Source organism: Camellia sinensis, chromosome 14 (genome assembly GCF_055761805.1).
Source record: "Camellia sinensis isolate YWXY chromosome 14, ASM5576180v1, whole genome shotgun sequence".
Taxonomy (NCBI): domain Eukaryota; kingdom Viridiplantae; phylum Streptophyta; class Magnoliopsida; order Ericales; family Theaceae; genus Camellia; species Camellia sinensis.
Window position 1 is genome coordinate 1555555 of NC_138974.1, and position 21746 is coordinate 1577300.

The 21746-nt window shown below is 33.5% G+C and overlaps 1 protein-coding gene across 1 annotated transcript in view; it reads left to right on the forward strand.

Annotated features, from left to right (window-relative positions):
• The first annotated feature begins 471 nt into the window (after positions 1–471).
• LOC114273153 (U1 small nuclear ribonucleoprotein C-like) overlaps positions 472–21746 on the forward strand; it is a 33742-nt gene continuing 12467 nt past the window's right edge. Inside the window, exons 1-3 of the mRNA XM_082906847.1 lie at positions 472–600; positions 1456–1548; positions 1646–1747. Coding sequence (XP_082762973.1) covers positions 472–600; positions 1456–1548; positions 1646–1747 — 324 coding nt within the window. The remainder of the gene's footprint in view (positions 601–1455; positions 1549–1645; positions 1748–21746) is intronic.

The following is a 21746-nucleotide window of genomic DNA, read 5'->3' on the forward strand; positions in this document are numbered from 1 at the left end:
GTCATGAGTCTCAAATAAGTAGTAAATAACAAACATTAAAATACACCAACAATAATCAATTATATTTATTCTTTAAGCCCATGTGTGTGAATTATTAAAATAAATATAAGATTAATTTAATAATAACAATCGCACGGTTTGCATCATATTTATTTTGTAATGCATTCTCAAAATTTTGTGACTCATTTCTATGAAAAATTGGATAAATACAATTTTGACTTAGAAAATAAATGAAGCTTATCAAAATAATTCACGTGATCCTACACAATATCGAATTGGATGGTTGAATTCATTTTAGAAATGGTCAAGCCTGTCCTAAAAGAAAAATGTTATATAAATTAATAAATTTTATAAATATTTGTATTAACTAATGTAAAATGTTACATTAGGATCCACTTCATTAATATGTCATCAATTAGTCGAATTTGTTTTATAAAATTTATTAATTTGTTTAATATCACTCTTTTAAAAATGAAGAGAAGTCAATCATATCCATCTACTTATTTCAATTATTTCAGTCGGGTTTCAGCTGGGTATAGACTTGAGAACACAGTCTCATCTTTAAGGATGTGCTATATTAACACTTTTTGTAAATCAAAGGTTTGCATATTGTCTACCCATTAATCCGGTGAATAATGAATAACTTCACATCAGTGAATATTAGAAAAATTATTTTTAAATTAGTTATAAATTTTAGGATAAATTACAAATATATCCCTTGAGGTTTGCTTGAAGTACAGATTGCCCCCTATAATTTGAAAAATTACAAATACCTCATTATTAGTATTTTTTATTTATCAGAATTAACTAAAAAAATAAAATTCATAATTGCACTCCTATACAATAATAAAATTACCTAAATTATTAATTGAAACATATTTATAACATCATTAAAAACTGTTAATTGAGTTGATAATTTATTAATAAAAGAGGCGATTTGTTATGAAATTCGAAACCTCAGGGGGTGGAATGTAATTTCCAAAATTACAGGGGGCGATTCGTATTTTAATCAAACATCAGGAGTGTATTTGTAATTTATCTTAAATTTTATAAACATTAAAAAATAAAATTATAAATATCTTTATGAATTTGTAATTAATTTTTGAAGATACAATCCCTTAACTTTTTTTTGAATTTAATACTGAGTTTATAAATAGGTGAATAAGGTTTTGTATGGGATGTCATTTTTTTGGCTGAAAAAAATTTAATATTTGGGTTGCACACAAAAAAAAATTTTGAAAAAAGTTAGAGAATCTTTATACCAATTTAAAAAGACCAAACTATTCTCATGAATGCATATGTGTTTATCTTTGGAAAAGTAAAACGAAAATTTTTAGCAAAATACAAAAATATTATATATAAACCAACAAGTGCATACTATGTAGCTCTGAAATTCCGTTTCATTGTATACATCTGAACATTAAGTGCAATGAATCTGACACATTGCTTTTCCAGGCAAGAGAACTCATGCTTGTAGATGCACTGCCAAAAACAAATGGTTATTTTGGATTTGCAACAAGCATTCAGGATCCGGCTGAATACTGGAAGGTTTGATAATCTTTTAATATAAAAAAAAACCTCCAATTTGATATGGTTGGGTTGTATTTCTTAAGCTATTGTGTAATCCATTTGCTAAAAATTGTAGCTAGACGACTCGACAATAAAAAAAATTGAAACTTCTTCCAACCAAGAGCTCAAGGAGTCTACAGATCTGATCCTGCAGATTCGGAGAAGGGATCTGTACCGTGTATGTGAATACTTAACATGAGAGTAAATGTAATTCAAAAGCTTGTTATATGCATACTTTAATTATTTTGATAAATTTGTGTAATGAGTTTGTTGTTCCCAAGGAAAAGCTTGAGCACTTCAAAAACGTCACTCCCCAAGACATCATTTGTTCTCAGATCCTTTTAAATCTTATTCTAATAAATTTGCGTATTTTTGCCTAGGGAAATAGAATCGCTTACAATTAATTTTTTTCCAAGCTTCAAACATATTGCAAAACTCAGTTTCCCCAGCAACGAAACAATTGCTTTTTGTGCTCAGTCAATAGTAACCAACATAAACTTCTCAATCAAAATTCATCATCTATTTTTGTTGATTTCCAAAATGATTTACTAAGATGAGAGAATTTTTAAATTTTTCTATGTGGCTGGCTGGGACAGAGAAAGGGAAGGGAGAGAGGGGATGGCGGTTGGTCCTTGTAGGTGGGGAAGACAAAAGATGGTTCGGTGATGGTGGCGGACGATGGCGGCTACTACGGAAGAGAAGGAAACATAATATCATTAGAAAAAAGATAGTGTAAAGTTTAAATATTTGTAGTAGTAGAATCTTAAATATATCCCACATCGTTCATAATCTAATTAGAAAAGAGATAGTGTAAAATTTAAATATTCGTAGTAGTATAATTGTAAACTTATCCCACATCATTTAAAAACAACGCATAATGTTTGAATATAAGGGGTGATTGAGACATCTAATAATTGCCGAGCTAAGTAGCGTTAGCTTATGACTCAAGCGAGGGCACCAAAGTGTTTGGATGATGGTAAAGTTGATAGATGGCTTTAACGCTTGAACTCTGGCTAGACCAGCGAACCTGTAGGTTCTAGCTAGCTTAGTTGAACTCAGGCTAAAACGATTAAACCACTAGGTTCTAGGTTGCTTGGTTGAACTCAGGCTAGACCGAGTAAACCTCTAGGTTCTAGCTAACTTAGTTGAACCCTGTAGGTTGTGGCCAACTTAGTTGAACTCAGGCTAGACCAGTGAACCTGTGAGTTGTGCCCAGCTTAGTTGAACTTTGGCTAGACAGTGAATCTGTAGGTTCTCTGGCTATAGCTTTAGTTTAAGTCATTGGACAACCACTTTTTTTTTTCTTTTTTTTTTTTTGTAATAGAAAATAAAAATAATAATATTGTGATTATCAAGGATGGACTTTTATTTTTCATGTATAAAATAAATAAATTAGTATTGTTATGATCATGGATGGATCTTGAAAATTTGAAAATCTAAATATTCTTTTGCACCCTGTGGATCGGTCCTTGGTGATGATTACAAAACATAAAATTGATGATTTTTTCTATTTCAATCAATAACATTTGGTGGGTTTAGCAACTAACCAAATAAACTCATTACTGCAACTCTTCAATTTTTAAGCATTTACCCTCGCCACTCTGTTTGGTGTCTGCGTATGACTGTAGAAGATCCATGGTGACGCGGTTGGAGTTCAGGGAGAGAGAGAGAGTGATAGTCATGACTGAACTTTGCTTGTTCCCAAAAAAAAAAACACTCTCCTTTGGTTTAACTTATATTTTTAAAAATAAGTTATTGAAAAAAAAAATTGAAAATTGAAAATTTGTTTGGTTTTAAATTTTAAAAATAATTTTGAGCTGATTTATAATTTATTTTTATTTATTTTTAGTTAAATAGATGAATGTAAGAGAAAATTTAATTAATTGATGTGTAAAATGTGAGAGAATGAATAGATGAGAGGGAAAAAAATGGATAATTGATTTATTAATAATAAAAGATAAAAAATAAAATAAAAAGAAGGATAGAGAAGAGAGAAAATTGAGTATTGAGTTTTGAGTTGTATTTTAAAAATTTATTAACCAAACAATTTTTTTTATTTTTTTATGCAAATCATGTTTAGGAATAGATTATTTTAATTGACTGTTTAATTTTTTGATTATTTTAATCTGGTTTAAATTTTGAATGATAAGTTTTTTTTTTTTAGTTAATTTGATAGCTGTGAAAGAAAAAAAAATAATTATAATTTAAATATAATATTTTATCTTATTAATTTTTTTAATATATTTTATTTTTATTAACTATTTTAACCTCCAACCCAACTTTCTAAACATCCCTATGCTATCCCAAAAAAAATATTTGCATGGCCTTCTTCTATTTTTTTTCTAGATGAATAAAAAATAAATTAAAAAAATTATAAATCAGTTCGATTCAAATCAAATCATGACTTGATTTGATTTTTTCAATATACAATTGGATTTTATTTTCAAAATAGATTAATTATATTTTACAATTCAGTTCATGGATTTGTTGTTATAGTTCTGATTTAGAGCTAAAGCAAGCCTAAATTTATTGATAAATTATGAAATCTAAATTTAAGTTAGATTTCTTGAATAGTTAGCGCCTGTTTGGTAACCATTCCGTTTTTAGTTTTCAGTTTATATTTACAAAAACTTAAAAAACTATCATAAAAATTTGTTTGATAATATTTTTGGTTTATAAATGGCTGTCTCAGTTTATAAATTTCAGGAAAAAACGTAAACTCCAAAAATGAGTTTACGTTTTCAATTTTCAATTTTTTTTCAATTAATTTTTTTTCAAATAATTTTTTTTCGATTTTTTTTTTCATATAATTTTTTTTTTCAATTAATTTTTTTAAAACAATTTTTTTTCAATTAATATTTTTTTCAAATATTTTTTCCCAATTAAATTTTTTTTCAATTATTTTTTTAATTAATTTTTTTTCATTTTTTTTTCAAATAAGTTTTTTTTTAATTAATTTTTTTTAGATATTTTTTTTTCAATGATTTTCTTTTCAATTAATTTTTTTTCCAATTAATTTTTTTTTTCAATTATTTTTTTTAATTAATTTTTTTCAATTATAATGTGTGTGATCCCATTGTGATAAATAATAAAAATAAATATAAATATTTTAGGCCTGAACAAACATATTTTTTAGTTTATGTTTTTAAATTTTTTTAAACATTTTGTTCAAACCAAACGCGTTTGTAATTTATGTTTTTTTAAAAATAAATAAAAACCTGTTTATAAAATTTTTATAAACATAAACCAAAAACGTAAACTAATTAATTTTATTTTAATTTTCTAATTTAACATTAAATTATGTTGATGAATATTGTAGTTTTTCCATGCCATCTGTTCTATGCATCTAGTGCTAAGACATTTAGAGCATAAAGTGTCTTGGCCTTTTGTTTTGTTTTGTTTTGTTCGTTCGTTTGTTTTAACATATGAATTTTGTGCATATGCAGCAAAGAAATTTTGACTATACAAGAATGGCAACAATCAAAAGAATGAGTTTGTTATTTTGTTGTTTCTCTGTTTTTTGCTTTTTGGTTTTTGGGTGTCTCATAATTGTGAATGGTATTGATATGTTATTGTCATGACTGTTGTTTTTACAGGAACTAGAGTGCGAACCAGAAACATTACTTACTGTGCAAGTCCAGTGTTCGATTTTGTGATTCTTGGCCGTGAGTAATTCAGTATGCAATGTGCTAGGCATGTTTGTCAGTGTGCTAATTCCAGGAAAATAGTTTTGTATTTAGATCATGGAAACCAATTTAGGTCTCTGTTAGAAAGAATCTTCAATCTTCATTGGGCGAATGAACTCCAATAGAATATGAATTGCTTCCTTGATCAGGTATTATGTTGTTTGAAACATATGGTCAAAGGTATTATGTTGTTTGAAACATATGGTCAAATGAATTGTAGAATGCAAGGGTTTATAAGAGAATATTTAGGCATTTTGTTGATATGTCTGAACTCAAACCTTTATTATGTTTCTATGCTGAACTTGTTGGTTGGGATGGTTGGTCTTGTATTAACACTCTTGCAGTCAAACATGTTTTACCTTGTATCTCAGTTCGAAATCATATTGATTTGGCCTTGATTCAACAAACTGTGAATTATGTAATTACATCTACTTTTCTAGATTTAGAGTCCACTTTGCTTTTTAAATATTTTAACTTCGTGCTGAATGTATTTATTCCAGACTTTTACAACTTGAATCTAAATATACCCCACTTTTTGCTAAATGTAGATGCTAATGATTGCAGTTTGGTTAACTTCTCATAGTTTTGAAAGGATTTTTTTTCCTCTATGTAAAAGAGTAGTAATTTTGATGTTGGACTCATGTTGGTTACTATTGACTGAGTACAGAAAGCAATTGTTTCGTTGCTCGGGAAAGTGAGTTTTACAATATGTTTGAAGCTTGGAAAAAAATTAATTGTAAGCGATTCTATTTCTCTAGGCAAAAATACACAAATTTATTAGAATAAGATTTAAAAGGACCTGAGAACAAATGATATCTTGGGGAGTGACGTTTTTGAAGTGCTCAAGCTTTTCCTTAGGAGCTGCAAACTCATTACAGAACTGCAAGAGGACGATATATAATTATGGTCATGTTGCCTTAACAGGGTGTCAAAAAACTGACGTCTCATACAAGGCCTTATTCACCTATTTATAAACTCAATATTAAATTCAAAAAAAAAGTTAGGGGATTGTATCTTCAAAAATTAATTACAAATTCATAAGGATATTTATAATTTTATTTTTAAATGTTTATAAAATTTATAACTAATTTTAAAACAAATTTTCAAATATTCACTGATTTGAAATTATTCATTATTCACCAGATTAATGGGTAGACAATATGCAAACCTTTGATTTACAAAAAGTGTTAATATAGCACATCCTTAAAGATGAGACTATGTTCTCAAGTCCATACCCAGCTGAAACCCGACTGAGATAATCCAGATAATCCAAATGAGGAGATGGATATAATTGACTTCTCTCCATTTTTAAAACAGTGATATTAAACAAATTAATAAATTTTATAAAAAAATTTCGACTAATTGATGACATATTAATGAAGTGGATCCTAATGTAACATTTTACATTAGTTAATACAAATATTTATAAAATTTATTAATTTATATAACATTTTTCTTTTAGGACAGGCTTGACCATTTCTAAAATGAATTCAACCATCCAATTCGATATTGTGCAGGATCACGTGAATTATTTTGATAAGCTTCATTTATTTTCTAAGTCAAAATTGTATTTATCCAATTTTTCATAGAAATGAGTCACAAAAATTTGCGAATGCATTACAAAATAAATATGATGCAAACCGTGCGATTGTGATTGTTAAATTTATAATCTCATATTTATTTGAATAATTCACACACATGGGCTTAAAGAATAAATACAATTGATTATTGTTGGTGTATTTTAATATTTGTTATTTACTATTTATTTGAGACTCATGACTTATTACATAGTTCATGAATGATGAGTCAGTGAGAGTAATGGACATTATCGAGTTAGTACTTATCAAGATAAAGAATCTCGCGTTGACTAAAAAAAAGTATAAGAGATTCATATATTTATCTATGTTATTGACTTTGGATGTAATTTATAATATATAGATTAAATACACAACACAAGAAGCAAGTAGAAGAGGTTGATGGAGTTTTGAATTCATCAATTGGCCTAAATCATATTTCAAAACTTGATTTTATCTTGAATATTTTATATTTTTAATTTTTTTTTGGGAACTTATATTTTTAAATTTGTTTGAACAAACAATTATCAAAATAGACCACTTAGACAATCCCACAAAACTTATCATTGAATCTGACCATGCTTTTCTAGCCAAAAAAAGCAGCTCATTACTAAAGTGACATTATTTTGACTAAATTAACACGATATGAAAAATTCAATTATAAAATTGATATAATCAAATCATCAACTTGATACAAGAGACAAACTAATACGAATGTGTCTATTCGGATAGTTGTAGATTTAAAATACATGAATTTAACATTAACTATTCAAGAAATCTAACTTAAATTTAGATTTCATAATTTATCAATAAATTTAGGCTTGCTTTAGCTCTAAATCAGAACTATAACAACAAATCCATGAACTGAATTGTAAAATATAATTAATCTATTTTGAAAATAAAATCCAATTGTATATTGAAAAAATCAAATCAAGTCATGATTTGATTTGAATCGAACTGATTTATAATTTTTTTAATTTATTTTTTATTCATCTAGAAAAAAAATAGAAGAAGGCCATGCAAATATTTTTTTTGGGATCGCATAGGGATGTTTAGAAAGTTGGGTTGGAGGTTAAAATAGTTAATAAAAATAAAATATATTAAAAAAATTAATAAGATAAAATATTATATTTAAATTATAATTATTTTTTTTTCTTTCACAGCTATCAAATTAACTAAAAAAAAAAAAACTTATCATCCAAAATTTAAACCAGATTAAAATAATCAAAAAATTAAACAGTCAATTAAAATAATCTATTCCTAAACATGATTTGCATAAAAAAATAAAAAAATTTGTTTGGTTAATAAATTTTTAAAATACAACTCAAAACTCAATACTCAATTTTCTCTCTTCTCTATCCTTCTTTTTATTTTATTTTTTATCTTTTATTATTAATAAATCAATTATCCATTTTTTTCCCTCTCATCTATTCATTCTCTCACATTTTACACATCAATTAATTAAATTTTCTCTTACATTCATCTATTTAACTAAAAAAAAAATAAAAATAAATTATAAATCAGCTCAAAATTATTTTTAAAATTTAAAACCAAACAAATTTTCAATTTTTTTTTCAATAACTTATTTTTTAAATATAAGTTAAACCAAAGGAGAGTGTTTTTTTTTTGGGGAACAAGCAAAGTTCGGTCATGACTATCACTCTCTCTCTCTCCCTAAACTCCAACCGCGTCACCATGGATCTTCTACAGTCATACGCAGACACCGAACAGAGTGGCGAGGGTAAATGCTTAAAAATTGAAGAGTTGCAGTAATGAGTTTATTTGGTTAGTTGCTAAACCCACCAAATGTTATTGATTGAAATAGAAAAAATCATCAATTTTATGTTTTGTAATCATCACCAAGGACCGATCCACAGGGTGCAAAAGAATATTTAGATTTTCAAATTTTCAAGATCCATCCATGATCATAACAATACTAATTTATTTATTTTATACATGAAAAATAAAAGTCCATCCTTGATAATCACAATATTATTATTTTTACTTTCTATTACAAAAAAAAAAAACAGAAAAAAAAAGTGGTTGTCCAATGACTTAAACTAAAGCTATAGCCAGAGAACCTACAGGTTCACTGTCTAGCCAAAGTTCAACTAAGCTGGGCACAACTCACAGGTTCACTGGTCTAGCCTGAGTTCAACTAAGTTGGCCACAACCTACAGGGTTCAACTAAGCTAGCTAGAACCTAGAGGTTTACTCGGTCTAGCCTGAGTTCAACCAAGCTACCTAGAACCTAGTGGTTTAATCGTTTTAGCCTGAGTTCAACTAAGCTAGGTAGAACCTACAGGTTCGCTGGTCTAGCTAGAGTTCAAGGGTTAAAGCCATCTATCAACTTTACCATCATCCAAACACTTTGGTGCCCTCGCTTGAGTCATAAGCTAACGCTACTTAGCTCGGCAATTATTAAATGTCTCAATCACCCCTTATATTCAAACATTATGCGTTGTTTTTAAATGATGTGGGATAAGTTTACAATTATACTACTACGAATATTTAAATTTTATACTATCTCTTTTCTAATTAGATTATGAACGATGTGGGATATATTTACGATTCTACTACTACAAATATTTAAACTTTACACTATCTTTTTTCTAATGATATTATGTTTCCTTCTCTTCCGTAGTAGCCGCCATCGTCCGCCACCATCACCGAACCGTCTTTTGTCTTCCCCACCTACAAGGACCAACCGCCATCCCCTCTCTCCCTTCCCTTTCTCTGTCCCAGCCAGCCACATAGAAAAATTTAAAAATGCTCTCATCTTAGTAAATCATTTTGGAAATCAACAAAAATAGATGATGAATTTTGATTGAGAAGTTTATGTTGGTTACTATTGACTGAGCACAGAAAGCAATTGTTTCGTTGCTGGGGAAACTGAGTTTTGCAATATGTTTGAAGCTTGGGAAAAAATTAATTGTAAGCGATTCTATTTCCCTAGGCAAAAATACGCAAATTTATTAGAATAAGATTTAAAAGGATCTGAGAACAAATGATGTCTTGGGGAGTGACGTTTTTGAAGTGCTCAAGCTTTTCCTTGGGAACAACAAACTCATTACACAAATTTATCAAAATAATTAAAGTATGCATATAACAAGCTTTTGAATTACATTTACTCTCATGTTAAGTATTCACATACACGGTACAGATCCCTTCTCCGAATCTGCAGGATCAGATCTGTAGACTCCTTGAGCTCTTGGTTGGAAGAAGTTTCAATTTTTTTTATTGTCGAGTCGTCTAGCTACAATTTTTAGCAAATGGATTACACAATAGCTTAAGAAACACAACCCAACCATATCAAATTGGAGGTTTTTTTTTTTATATTAAAAGATTATCAAACCTTCCAGTATTCAGCCGGATCCTGAATGCTTGTTGCAAATCCAAAATAACCATTTGTTTTTGGCAGTGCATCTACAAGCATGAGTTCTCTTGCCTGGAAAAGCAATGTGTCAGATTCATTGCACTTAATGTTCAGATGTATACAATGAAACGGAATTTCAGAGCTACATAGTATGCACTTGTTGGTTTATATATAATATTTTTGTATTTTGCTAAAAATTTTCGTTTTACTTTTCCAAAGATAAACACATATGCATTCATGAGAATAGTTTGGTCTTTTTAAATTGGTATAAAGATTCTCTAACTTTTTTCAAAATTTTTTTTTGGGTGCAACCCAAATATTAAATTTTTTTCAGCCAAAAAAATGACATCCCATACAAAACCTTATTCACCTATTTATAAACTCAATATTAAATTCAAAAAAAAGTTAAGGGATTGTATCTTCAAAAATTAATTACAAATTCATAAAGATATTTATAATTTTATTTTTTAATGTTTATAAAATTTAAGATAAATTACAAATACACTCCTGATGTTTGATTAAAATACGAATCGCCCCCTGTAATTTTGGAAATTACATTCCACCCCCTGAGGTTTCGAATTTCATAACAAATCGCCTCTTTTATTAATAAATTATCAACTCAATTAACAGTTTTTAATGATGTTATAAATATGTTTCAATTAATAATTTAGGTAATTTTATTATTGTATAGGAGTGCAATTATGAATTTTATTTTTTTAGTTAATTCTGATAAATAAAAAATACTAATAATGAGGTATTTGTAATTTTTCAAATTATAGGGGGCAATCTGTACTTCAAGCAAACCTCAAGGGATATATTTGTAATTTATCCTAAAATTTATAACTAATTAAAAAATAATTTTTCTAATATTCACTGATGTGAAGTTATTCATTATTCACCGGATTAATGGGTAGACAATATGCAAACCTTTGATTTACAAAAAGTGTTAATATAGCACATCCTTAAAGATGAGACTGTGTTCTCAAGTCCATACCCAGCTGAAACCCGACTGAAATAATTGAAATAAGTAGATGGATATGATTGACTTCTCTTCATTTTTAAAAGAGTGATACTAAACAAATTAATAAATTTTATAAAACAAATTCGACTAATTGATGACATATTAATGAAGTGGATCCTAATGTAACATTTTACATTAGTTAATACAAATATTTATAAAATTTATTAATTTATATAACATTTTTCTTTTAGGACAGGCTTGACCATTTCTAAAATGAATTCAACCATCCAATTCGATATTGTGCAGGATCACGTGAATTATTTTGATAAGCTTCATTTATTTTCTAAGTCAAAATTGTATTTATCCAATTTTTCATAGAAATGAGTCACAAAATTTTGAGAATGCATTACAAAATAAATATGATGCAAACCGTGCGATTGTTATTATTAAATTAATCTTATATTTATTTTAATAATTCACACACATGGGCTTAAAGAATAAATATAATTGATTATTGTTGGTGTATTTTAATATTTGTTATTTACTATTTATTTGAGACTCATGACTTATTACATAGTCCATGAATGATGAGTTAGTGAGAGTAATGCACATTATCGAGTTAATACTTATCAAGATAAAGAATCTCACGTTGACTAAAAAAAAGTGGAAGAGATTCATATATTTATTTATATTATTGACTCTGGATGTAATTTATAATATATAGATTAAATACACAACACAAGAAGCAAGTAAAAGAGGTTGATGGAGTTTTGAATTCATCAATTGGCCTAAATCATATTTCAAAACTTGATTTTATCTTAAATATTTTATATTTTTAAATTTTTTTGGGGAACTTATATTTTTAAATTTGTTTGAACAAACAATTATCAAAATAAACCACTTAGTAGGATTGCAAACGAATCGAACTCTTCATAAACAAGTTCGAGTTCGGCTCGTTAAAATTCGTTCGAACTCAGCTCGATTAATAGCTCAATTAATAAACGAGCCGAGCTCGTGCTTAAATTTCAAGCTCAATTAATAAACAAACCGAGCTCGAACTTAATATTGCTTGACCCGAATAAGCTCGCGAGCTCAAAAATATAAATATTAATTTTATATTTTTATATTTAAAAAAAAAATATATATTTTTTATATATTATATATTATAATAAATATTAACATATTATACTACATTTATTTTAAAATAAAATATTTTAACTGGTCCATCAATGATGTTGATATCTTATTATTTTAATATAAAAAATATTGCCTTTGCTTTTTTTTGGTTGATTAGTGTGCCAACAATTCACCACTTTATAAGCATTTGGACACAAAAGTGTTTCCTCTCTCAGCGATGAAAATGTTGTGCCAAACGACGTTGTTTGGTGCGTTTGTTGGAAGTCCCACATCGATTACAAAATACATTTTAAGGTGGACAAACTTCTATCTAAGTGCAAGTGCAGAGGGTTAGCTTATTGGCTTCCATGGTTCTTTCTTGGCTTAACAAGCCATTAGGAGCCGAGCTCGAGTTATATAAATTTCAAACGAGCCGAGGTTTAGATATTGTAGCTCTTTTGGAGCTCGAGCCGAGCTCGAACACTTTGTAAATAAGTCGAAGCACTTTGTAAATAAGTTGGGCCGAGCTCGAATGTTATAAAATTTGACTCGGCTTGTTTGCAGTCCTACCACTTAGACATTGAATCTGACCATGCTTTTCTAGCCAAAAAAATGCAGCTAATATACCCCCGATGTGTTCTTGCCTCCAATGTTTATGGAGTAAGACTTTGAAATTGCATATTTCCAAAATTTTGCACATTCTAGCTTCCTTTGGCCCCAATTTTCTTTGATAATTTTTTTATCAAATTATATATGTAATTTCTGTAATTTATTTATTGTGTCAATTTGATCACTGTAATTTTAGTTGTATCAGTTTTATTATTAAATTTTTTGTAATATAATAAATTAATTAGAAATGAAAAGTAAAATACTTTTCTTAATAAATTTAGATTTCATAATTTATCAATAAATTTAGGCTTGCTTTAGCTCTAAATTAGAACTATAACAACAAATCCATGAATTGAATTGTAAAATATAATTCATCTATTTTAAAAATAAAATCCAATTGTATATTGAAAAAATCAAATCAAGTTATGATTTGGTTTGAGTTGAACTGATTTATAATTTTTTAAATTTATTTTTTATTCATCTAGAAAAAAATAGAAGAAGGCCATGCAAATATTTTTTTTGGGATCGCATAGGGATGTTTAGAAAGTTGGGTTGGAGGTTAAAATAGTTAATAAAAATAAAATATATTAAAATAATTAATAAGACAAAATATTACATTTACATTATAATTATTTTTTTTTCTTTCACAGCTATCAAATCAACTAAAAAAAAAAAACTTATCATCCAAAATTTAAACCAGATCAAAATAATCAAAAAAATTAAAAAGTCAATTAAAATAATCTATTCCTAAACATGATTTGGCTAAAAAAATAAAAAAAATTTGTTTAGTTAATAAATTTTTAAAATACAACTCAAAAATCAATTTTCTCTCTTCTCTATCCTTCTTTTTATTTTTTTTTATCTTTTATTATTAATAAATCAATTAACCATTTTTTCCCCTCTCATCTATTCGTTTTCTCACATTTTACACATCAATTAATCAAATTTCTCTTACATTCATTTATTCAACTAAAAAAATAAATAAATTATAAATCAGCTCAAAATTATTTTTAAAATTTATAACCAAACAAATTTTTTATTTTCAAAATTTTCTTCAGTAACTTATATTTTAAAATATAAGTTAAACCAAAGGACAATGTTTTTTTTGGGGATCGAACAAGCAATGTTCGTTCATGACTATCTCTCTATCTCCCAGAGCTCCAACCGCGTCACCATGGATCTTCTACGGTCATACGCAGACACCGAACAGAGTGGCGAGGGTAAATGCTTAAAAATTGAAGAGTTGCAGTAATGAGTTTTTTTGGTTAGGTGCCAAACCGTGCGATTTCTATCTTCCAAGTTGGAACTTTTGTAGTAATAACTATGATCAATTCGCTTATTTTTATACCTTTACTTCATCTCTACTCCTGTATGTGATTGCTCAAATTTCATTTAGTTCTTGATTGTCTTTGTTTTGCTTTATCATATTACCTGCACATTCATCATTAAAAGGTGTTGTACTGGTGCTACCCAACGATAATACTTGCCTTTCCACATGTAGGAGCTGAAATTAAATAGTGATTACTGTTGGATACGGCATAAAAGCTTGGCATTTGTTGGGAAGTTCTCTTGTAGGTCATAATCTTACACTGCATACCCAAGGTTTAGTCTTTATTGGGGTTTGAATACATACTCCTAATTACTATGGTCCAATGAATTGTGAAAATGAGATCAAACCCATGATCTGAATAATGTCATTGAAACTTGGGAGGGAATATGCTTAATCATTTTGAACTTCGCAGCCTAAATGGACAATACAATTTCAGTTATTTGGCTTTTTATGAAAATACTTTCAGATGTTGGAATGGAAACTGAAATGTACTTTTGAAATTTGCAATTTCTTCTTGCACTCGCATGATGCTCGTCTACATCATCACTTTTTAACTTGTGGAAAGGTAAATATGTGTGTCATGCTGTAGACACCCCATTTTTGACCGACCTTAAGACTCAGACATCACCAGTTGAGCACTCGGTGATATTGCATGTTGTGCTTGTTCAGAAGTCTCAGAGTCGCGGCTGCGAGCCCTGCCTCCGGGCTTCCGAACCCTCTTCTGTGCCTTGCCTCGGTTTGCGAACCAGACTCGGTTTTCTCTGTTTCTTTTCCTGAGGGGAGGGAGAGGTCCCGTAGACCATCTCTCAGTGGCCGTGAGCTACATTTGGTGGCCGTAGGCCATTTTGCCCATTTCAGAGCCCGGTTCTCGATTTTCGGAGCCGTCAGGCCGTGTGCCTCGGTTCGGGACCGCCTAACCACCTCCGTTTGCTCTGATTTTCGGCATACTTCTTATTTGCTCCCTTTTGAGGGACACTGGGGTCTGAGAAACCCACTTCGTGGCCGATTGCCATTTTCGGTGTTTAACAGCCCATTTTTGGGACTCCGAACTGCGTGTTTTGGCCCCCGAGCATTCGTTTTACATCGGTTTTTGCTCATTTTTGGCAGGTACCTCTGTTTTATCACCAAGAAGGTCACTGAAGGGTGGGAGGCTAGTAATTGTTGCAGCAACCAGTTATCTCTCCTCCGGAGCCCCCCGGCGCCCGTTTTTCCAACTTCCGGGCCAATGTTGAACACCTTGGAGTTAGTGTTGCCAACTTTCGACCACATATCTGTGATCTACACACCTGGGAGGCCCCTAAAAACCCATGGCCGGCCAGTAATTGTAAAATTACTTTTTTACCCCTCTCTTCACATGCAATGTTGAACACCCTGGAGCCTGTATTGCCAACTTTCAACCACATATATGTGATCTACACACATGAGAGGACACCAAAAGTTGGTGGGAGGCTAGTAATTTTGCCGAAAAGCCAACTTCTTTTTGGTCAAAAGTGGTTCAGCATGAATCCGGGAAGGAGAAAAAGCTGCGCGGCTTCACCGAAACGGGCGTAACTCTTTGTACAAGAGGAATTAAGATATGAGGCCACCACCATTGGAAAGCTTACTTCCGGGGCTTCATTTTGCACTCAAGAATCTCCCAAGTCCAAGTCCGGGGGGGAGAGATATGGTTGGTTGAAGTCCGCTTGGACTGAATCTGCGCGACTTCACGGAAAAGGGCATAACTTTTTCTACAGGAGGAATTTTAATGCAAGGTTTGCGCTATTGGAAAGCTAACTTCTGGGGCTTCATCCTAGGGGGTGGCCGGCCACTTTCTCTGGCCGGCCGGCCGTTTTTTTCTTTGACCTAGCCGGCCGGCTATGTTAAGTGGCCGGCCGGCCACCTGCAGCAAAAGTACCTGGCCGGCCTGCTTCTTCAGGTTGAGTGCATTCCAACTGTGCCTTGGTTTTCCCCCAAAAAATATCTACATCCGGGGACCCTTTTGAAAGAAGAAAAGGCTCATTTTTCTCTACACTTTGGGGGAGGCTCTTCTCTCTCTCTCTTGAATTTTGCTGGCCTCCCAACTCAAGAAAAGGGGTTACAAGGCTTGCTTGGAGGAGATACATAGATAGCACCCCATTTCCTTCAAGTTTTGGGTTCCATTTCTTCATCATCTTCAAGCTCTACCACCACCCTTCCATTCCAGCAGCAAGGGGAAGAATTCCAGCAGCTTAGAGTCACCAAATCTGGTCCAAGAAGCAACAAAAGTGTTGGTCTTCAAAGGTAAGTCCAATTTCCCTCTTTTCTAGCTCATTTTTGCACCATCTCTAAGCCATACATGCTTATTAATTCAAGCTCCGGCCCTAACTGAAAGTGGCCCTCTTTTGAGCTCATTTTCACTTTTCATTAAGGGCTCAACCCTGTTTGAGCCCTCCATGATGCACTTGCTTCATTGATCCTCTTATATGTCATAATCTTGCATGCTATTTTTGGCCCATGAGTAATCTGTTTTTGAGCATGATGTAATCTGTGAATGTGCTTATTTTGGGTCCCTCTTCAACATTGTTGAAGGGCCCCTCACCATTTGGTGCCTCCATGTGTCACTTGTAGTTATATCCCTTATTTGGCTCCATTTTTGCATAAATTGGCAACCCCCTTTGCTTCTGCTTTTGGACCTTGGTCCGAACTGAAAGTGGCCTTATTTTGGCCTATACTTCATGTTTCATTAACATTTTTTTTCTGTTTGATGATTATTTTGTATACTTCATGTTATAGCACCTTTTGAGCCTCAATCTTGTGCTTTTTTTTTAGCATGTTTGTATATTGATTCGAGGATTTCCATATACTGTAAACATTCATATTTTTGGTCCCTCTTCAATGTTGTAGAAGGAAATTTTTCAGTTTGGATTTTTCTTATATCACTTGCTTCATTACCCCTCTCTTGGCCCCTATTCTTGCATGCCATTTTTGCCATACCTATGCTTGCTGTTTGGCCATATTTATAACTGTGAAAGTGCCTTTTTTGGGACTTCCCAGCTTCTGTCTTTGCATTACATGTCCATATTGTGCATGTTTGGCATAGCTATAGGCCATTTCGGGTGCCTAAATCCGTGTTTCGGGACTTTTTCATGCATCAGGTGTGTTTTCGCCTCATTTCGGGGCTGTTTTCCCCCATATTTTAGTGCTGAAATTCCATTAGAACGATTGCTTTGCATTTTCATGTCATTTGCATCGCTTTTGCATCGCCTCGGTTTGCGTGCCCGTGTGCACGCATTTCGAGACACCTCATTTTCTGCCATCGGCATCTTATGTGAGTGTGGCTGAGGCTCTCTCATGTTAGTATAAGTCCTTGTTGCATTTTTCATGTCATTTGCATTGCTTATGCATCGCCTCGGTTTGCGTGCCCGTGTGCACGCATTTCGAGACACCTCATTTTCTGCCATCGGCATCTTATGTGAGTGTGGCTGAGGCTCTCTCATGTTAGTATAAGTCCTTGTTGCAATTTCCATGTCATTTGCATCGCTTTTGCATCGCCTCGGTTTGCGTGCCCGTGTGCACGCATTTCGAGGCACCTCATTTTCTGCCATCGGCATCTTATGTGAGTGTGGCTGAGGCTTTCTCATGTTAGTATAAGTCCTTGTTGCATTTTTCATGTCATTTGCATTGCTTATGCATCGCCTCGGTTTGCGTGCCCGTGTGCACGCATTTCGAGACACCTCATTTTCTGCCATCGGCATCTTATGTGAGTGTGACTGAGACTCTCTCATGTTAGTATAAGTCCTTGTTGCATTTTCCATGTCATTTGCATCGCTTTTGCATCGTCTCGGTTTGCGTGCCCGTGTGCACGCATTTCGAGGCACCTCATTTTCTGCCATCGGCATCTTATGTGAGTGTGGCTGAGGCTCTCTCATGTTAGTATAAGTCCTTGTTGCATTTTTCATGTCATTTGCATTGCTTATGCATCGCCTCGGTTTGCGTGCCCGTGTGCACGCATTTCGAGACACCTCATTTTCTGCCGCCGGCATCCTATGTGAGTGTGGCTGAGGCTCACTCATGTTGGTATAAGCCCATTTGTCATTTCCATGTCATTTCATTGCATTCTATCACTGCCTCGGTTTGCGTGCCCGTGTGCACGCATTTCGAGGCACTCCATTTTTATCCGTTGGCATCCTATGTGAGTGTGGCTGAGGCTCACTCATGTTGGTATAAGCCCATTGGTCATTTCCATGTCATTTTATCACATTTTATCATTGCCTCGGTTTGCATGCCCGTGTGCACGCATTTCGAGGCACTCCGTTTTTATCCGCTGGCATCCTATGTGAGTGTGGCTGAGGCTCACTCATGTTGGTATAAGCCCATTTGTCATTTCACCTCATTTTCATAACATTCTGCCATCGCCTCGGTTTGCGTGCCCGTGTGCACGCATTTCGAGGCACCTCATTTTCATAACATTCTGCCATCGCCTCGGTTTGCGTGCCCGTGTGCACGTATTTCGAGGCACCTCATTTTCATGACATTCTACCATCGCCTCGGTTTGCGTGCCCGTGTGCACGCATTTCGAGGTACCTCATTCTCATTGCATTTACCATCGCCTCGGTTTGCGTGCCCGTGTGCACGTATTTCGAGGCACCTCATTCTCATTGCATTTACCATCGCCTCGGTTTGCGTGCCCGTGTGCACGCATTTTGAGGCACCTCATTCTCATTGTATTTACCATCGCCTCGGTTTGCGTGCCCGTGTGCACACATTTCAAGACACCTCATTTCCATTGCATTTATCATCGCCTCGGTTTGCGTGCCTGTGTGCACGCATTTCGAGGCACCTCATCTCCATCGCATTTATCATCGCCTCGGTTTGCGTGCCCGTGTGCACGCACTTCGAGGCGTCTCATTTTCATTGCATTTGTCATCGCCTCGATTTGCGTGCCCGTGTGCACGCACTTCGAGGCATCTCATTTTCACAACATCGTGTATGTTAGGATCATATCTTAGTTGCATTTCATGCATATCATGCATATTGCACTGTGTCTGGAATAGGAGTTAGTCCGGGCACGGGAAACGAGGTACATTTCGTACTCCGAGTGACGGAATGTGTCTCAATTCCCCCAGTCACCAACACTCCGGACTATCCATGATGGAGTTAGGTTTTAGCTGTAGTTTCATGTGCATTCATCCTATATTGAGTTGTGCATTTCAGCTCCTCGGCCATCATGCCTCGGTATGCATGATTGGTGGCACGAGGATCGAGACATGCATATATTTGTGCAAATACATTGCTATGCCCCTTTCCTGCTCTCTGTTACAGCAAAAGCAGAATCAGCAACTTTTCGGGACTTGGCACGCATTTCAAGAACAGGTGTAAACAGAGGCTAATTGGGGCATTCCGGTGGATTTCCGCGCAAGACAATCCGGACATGCATCATCCATCAGAAGCAAGGCGGTCCCTGGCTTGCACGCCAGTTTTATTTGCTTTCTTAGTTAATTCTTTAATTAATTAGGATTTTGTAATATTTCGGACTGTAATATTCTTTCATTCGGGACTGTAATATTTGGACTGTATATTTATTCGGACCCTCCGAGTGAGGGCACAACTGTAATAAGTGTGCGTGAGTGTGATGTATGTCTTCCAACCCCACGTCTTTCTCCCTTTTATTTATCCGCTTTTTATGGTTAGATTAGGGCATATTTCAATTAGCATACAGTATGATAGCATGTTTGCATTCATTCATCTGTTTCGCATGCACCGGGCTCGGCGCACCATACTAACTGCATTGTACTTTCAAATTCAAAGTTGAATACATGGTAGTTGTAGCATTTCATATACCATCTTAGAATAGCCGAGCCTGCTATAGTTGCATTTTGCATGTGTTGCATTAGACATTTCTGTATACTTAGGATTCATGCATGATTTCTAATATAGTTTCTATTTTGGCTTGGAGTACTCGGTAAGTTTTTATGCTTTAGCATCCTTGCATGCGTGTGAGTGCTGCCATGAATAGCATGTTTACCATGAGGCTATGTGCTTATCTGATATAACTGCCTGAATGCCTGTGGGTGGAGGCTGTGTTATCTGAATTGGAGTAAAACATCAAATGTTTCAAGCCTACCTGCGGGTAGCAAACCATTTTCAAAAACAAGCATGAAATGTTTTGTTCCAATTCGGGCGACCCGGTCTATACTTGTATGCTGCGCGCATCACATAGTAACCTAGGCTAATAACCGGAATAAGAACTCACAATGTTTTCAAAAATTGATATCATGGTTAGTAGAGGCCGGTCTATGACCGGGCGAGCGGAGGTGCTCACGAAGTGACCTTCCCCAATCGTACCCAAGTTCCCGAGCCGAGGCAACTTTGGTGATGACGGACACGTGGCCTTTTGGCACCGAGTCAGGGTTTCCTAAATTTCCCAAAATAAAATATTTAGGTGGTGACTCTGTATCTGGCAAAGCAGTCCATGTTTGGCACTTCTTTCAAAAATCAGTTTTCCTAAAACGATTTGCCGGATTTGGACTCTTTGGTTCAGATTTAGAACCGTGACTGCGAAAGTCGAGTCCGAGCTGTAGCGAGGTCCCCCGCGGGCTTGTTACACATGCCGAACTCCACTTGTGTTTGACTTCATTTTTCCCATTGCTTAATGGAAGATTTTGACCATGGAGGAGCCTGCAGCCCCCCCCTCTCTCTCTCCATGTACATTTGCACACAAATATTTTTGTATTCATGTACTTTGTGGTACGTGTTGCCGCTATTGCTTGTCAGTTCTGTTATCACTGTGAATGCTAATATCTTTCGTCTCTGGCTTGCAGGGACTAGTCTTCACAAATTCGAATGGTACACATATTTGTTGAGCAACTTGTTGTCTACTTGGACTGGAGTGTCCAGATTGTATACTTGAAATGCTATTGTGAGATGGGTTTCTCTGGTTGAAGTTAAATGCCTCTTCTTGCTCATTGATCTGAAGTATTGAGAATCCTCAAATCTTATGAAGCCGGGTGGACTTAGCTGCTCTCCCACATCTATCTTGCTTGTGAGGCTGGAAATTGGCATCCATCTGTATTATTATAATTTTCTTAAAATTTTGTTTTTTCCGCCTTTTTTGTTGTAAGGAGCTTTCGGTAGTAAAATGTTTACGGTAAAAAGTCCTCTTGAGAAGGACTCACTTTTCCTAATTTTTGTGATAATCTGTGTATGTCTTTCATTTGTTAAGTTGGGATATGTTGTATAGATTTGGAACTTGTATTGTATAGAATACGTAGATTATTGGATCTGTTGGAGACGACGAAGCACTTTTGGGTGTTGCGTTGGTGGAGCCGAGGCAAGGCGGGACTTGGGAGGGACGTTCTTGCTGGGCAGTGACCTTGCAGGATATTGGTGTATATCATAGGGACGCCGTATACCAGACGAAATCTCCAAGACATGCACACATGCGGTTTTCAGGAACTTGGTCAGTTTCATCTTTCCCCCCAGTTGTATGCATATCAAGCATTTCTTGTATTAAATTAAACCACATCATTTATATGTTGTTCATGTTAACTTATTGGAAGGTTTTAGT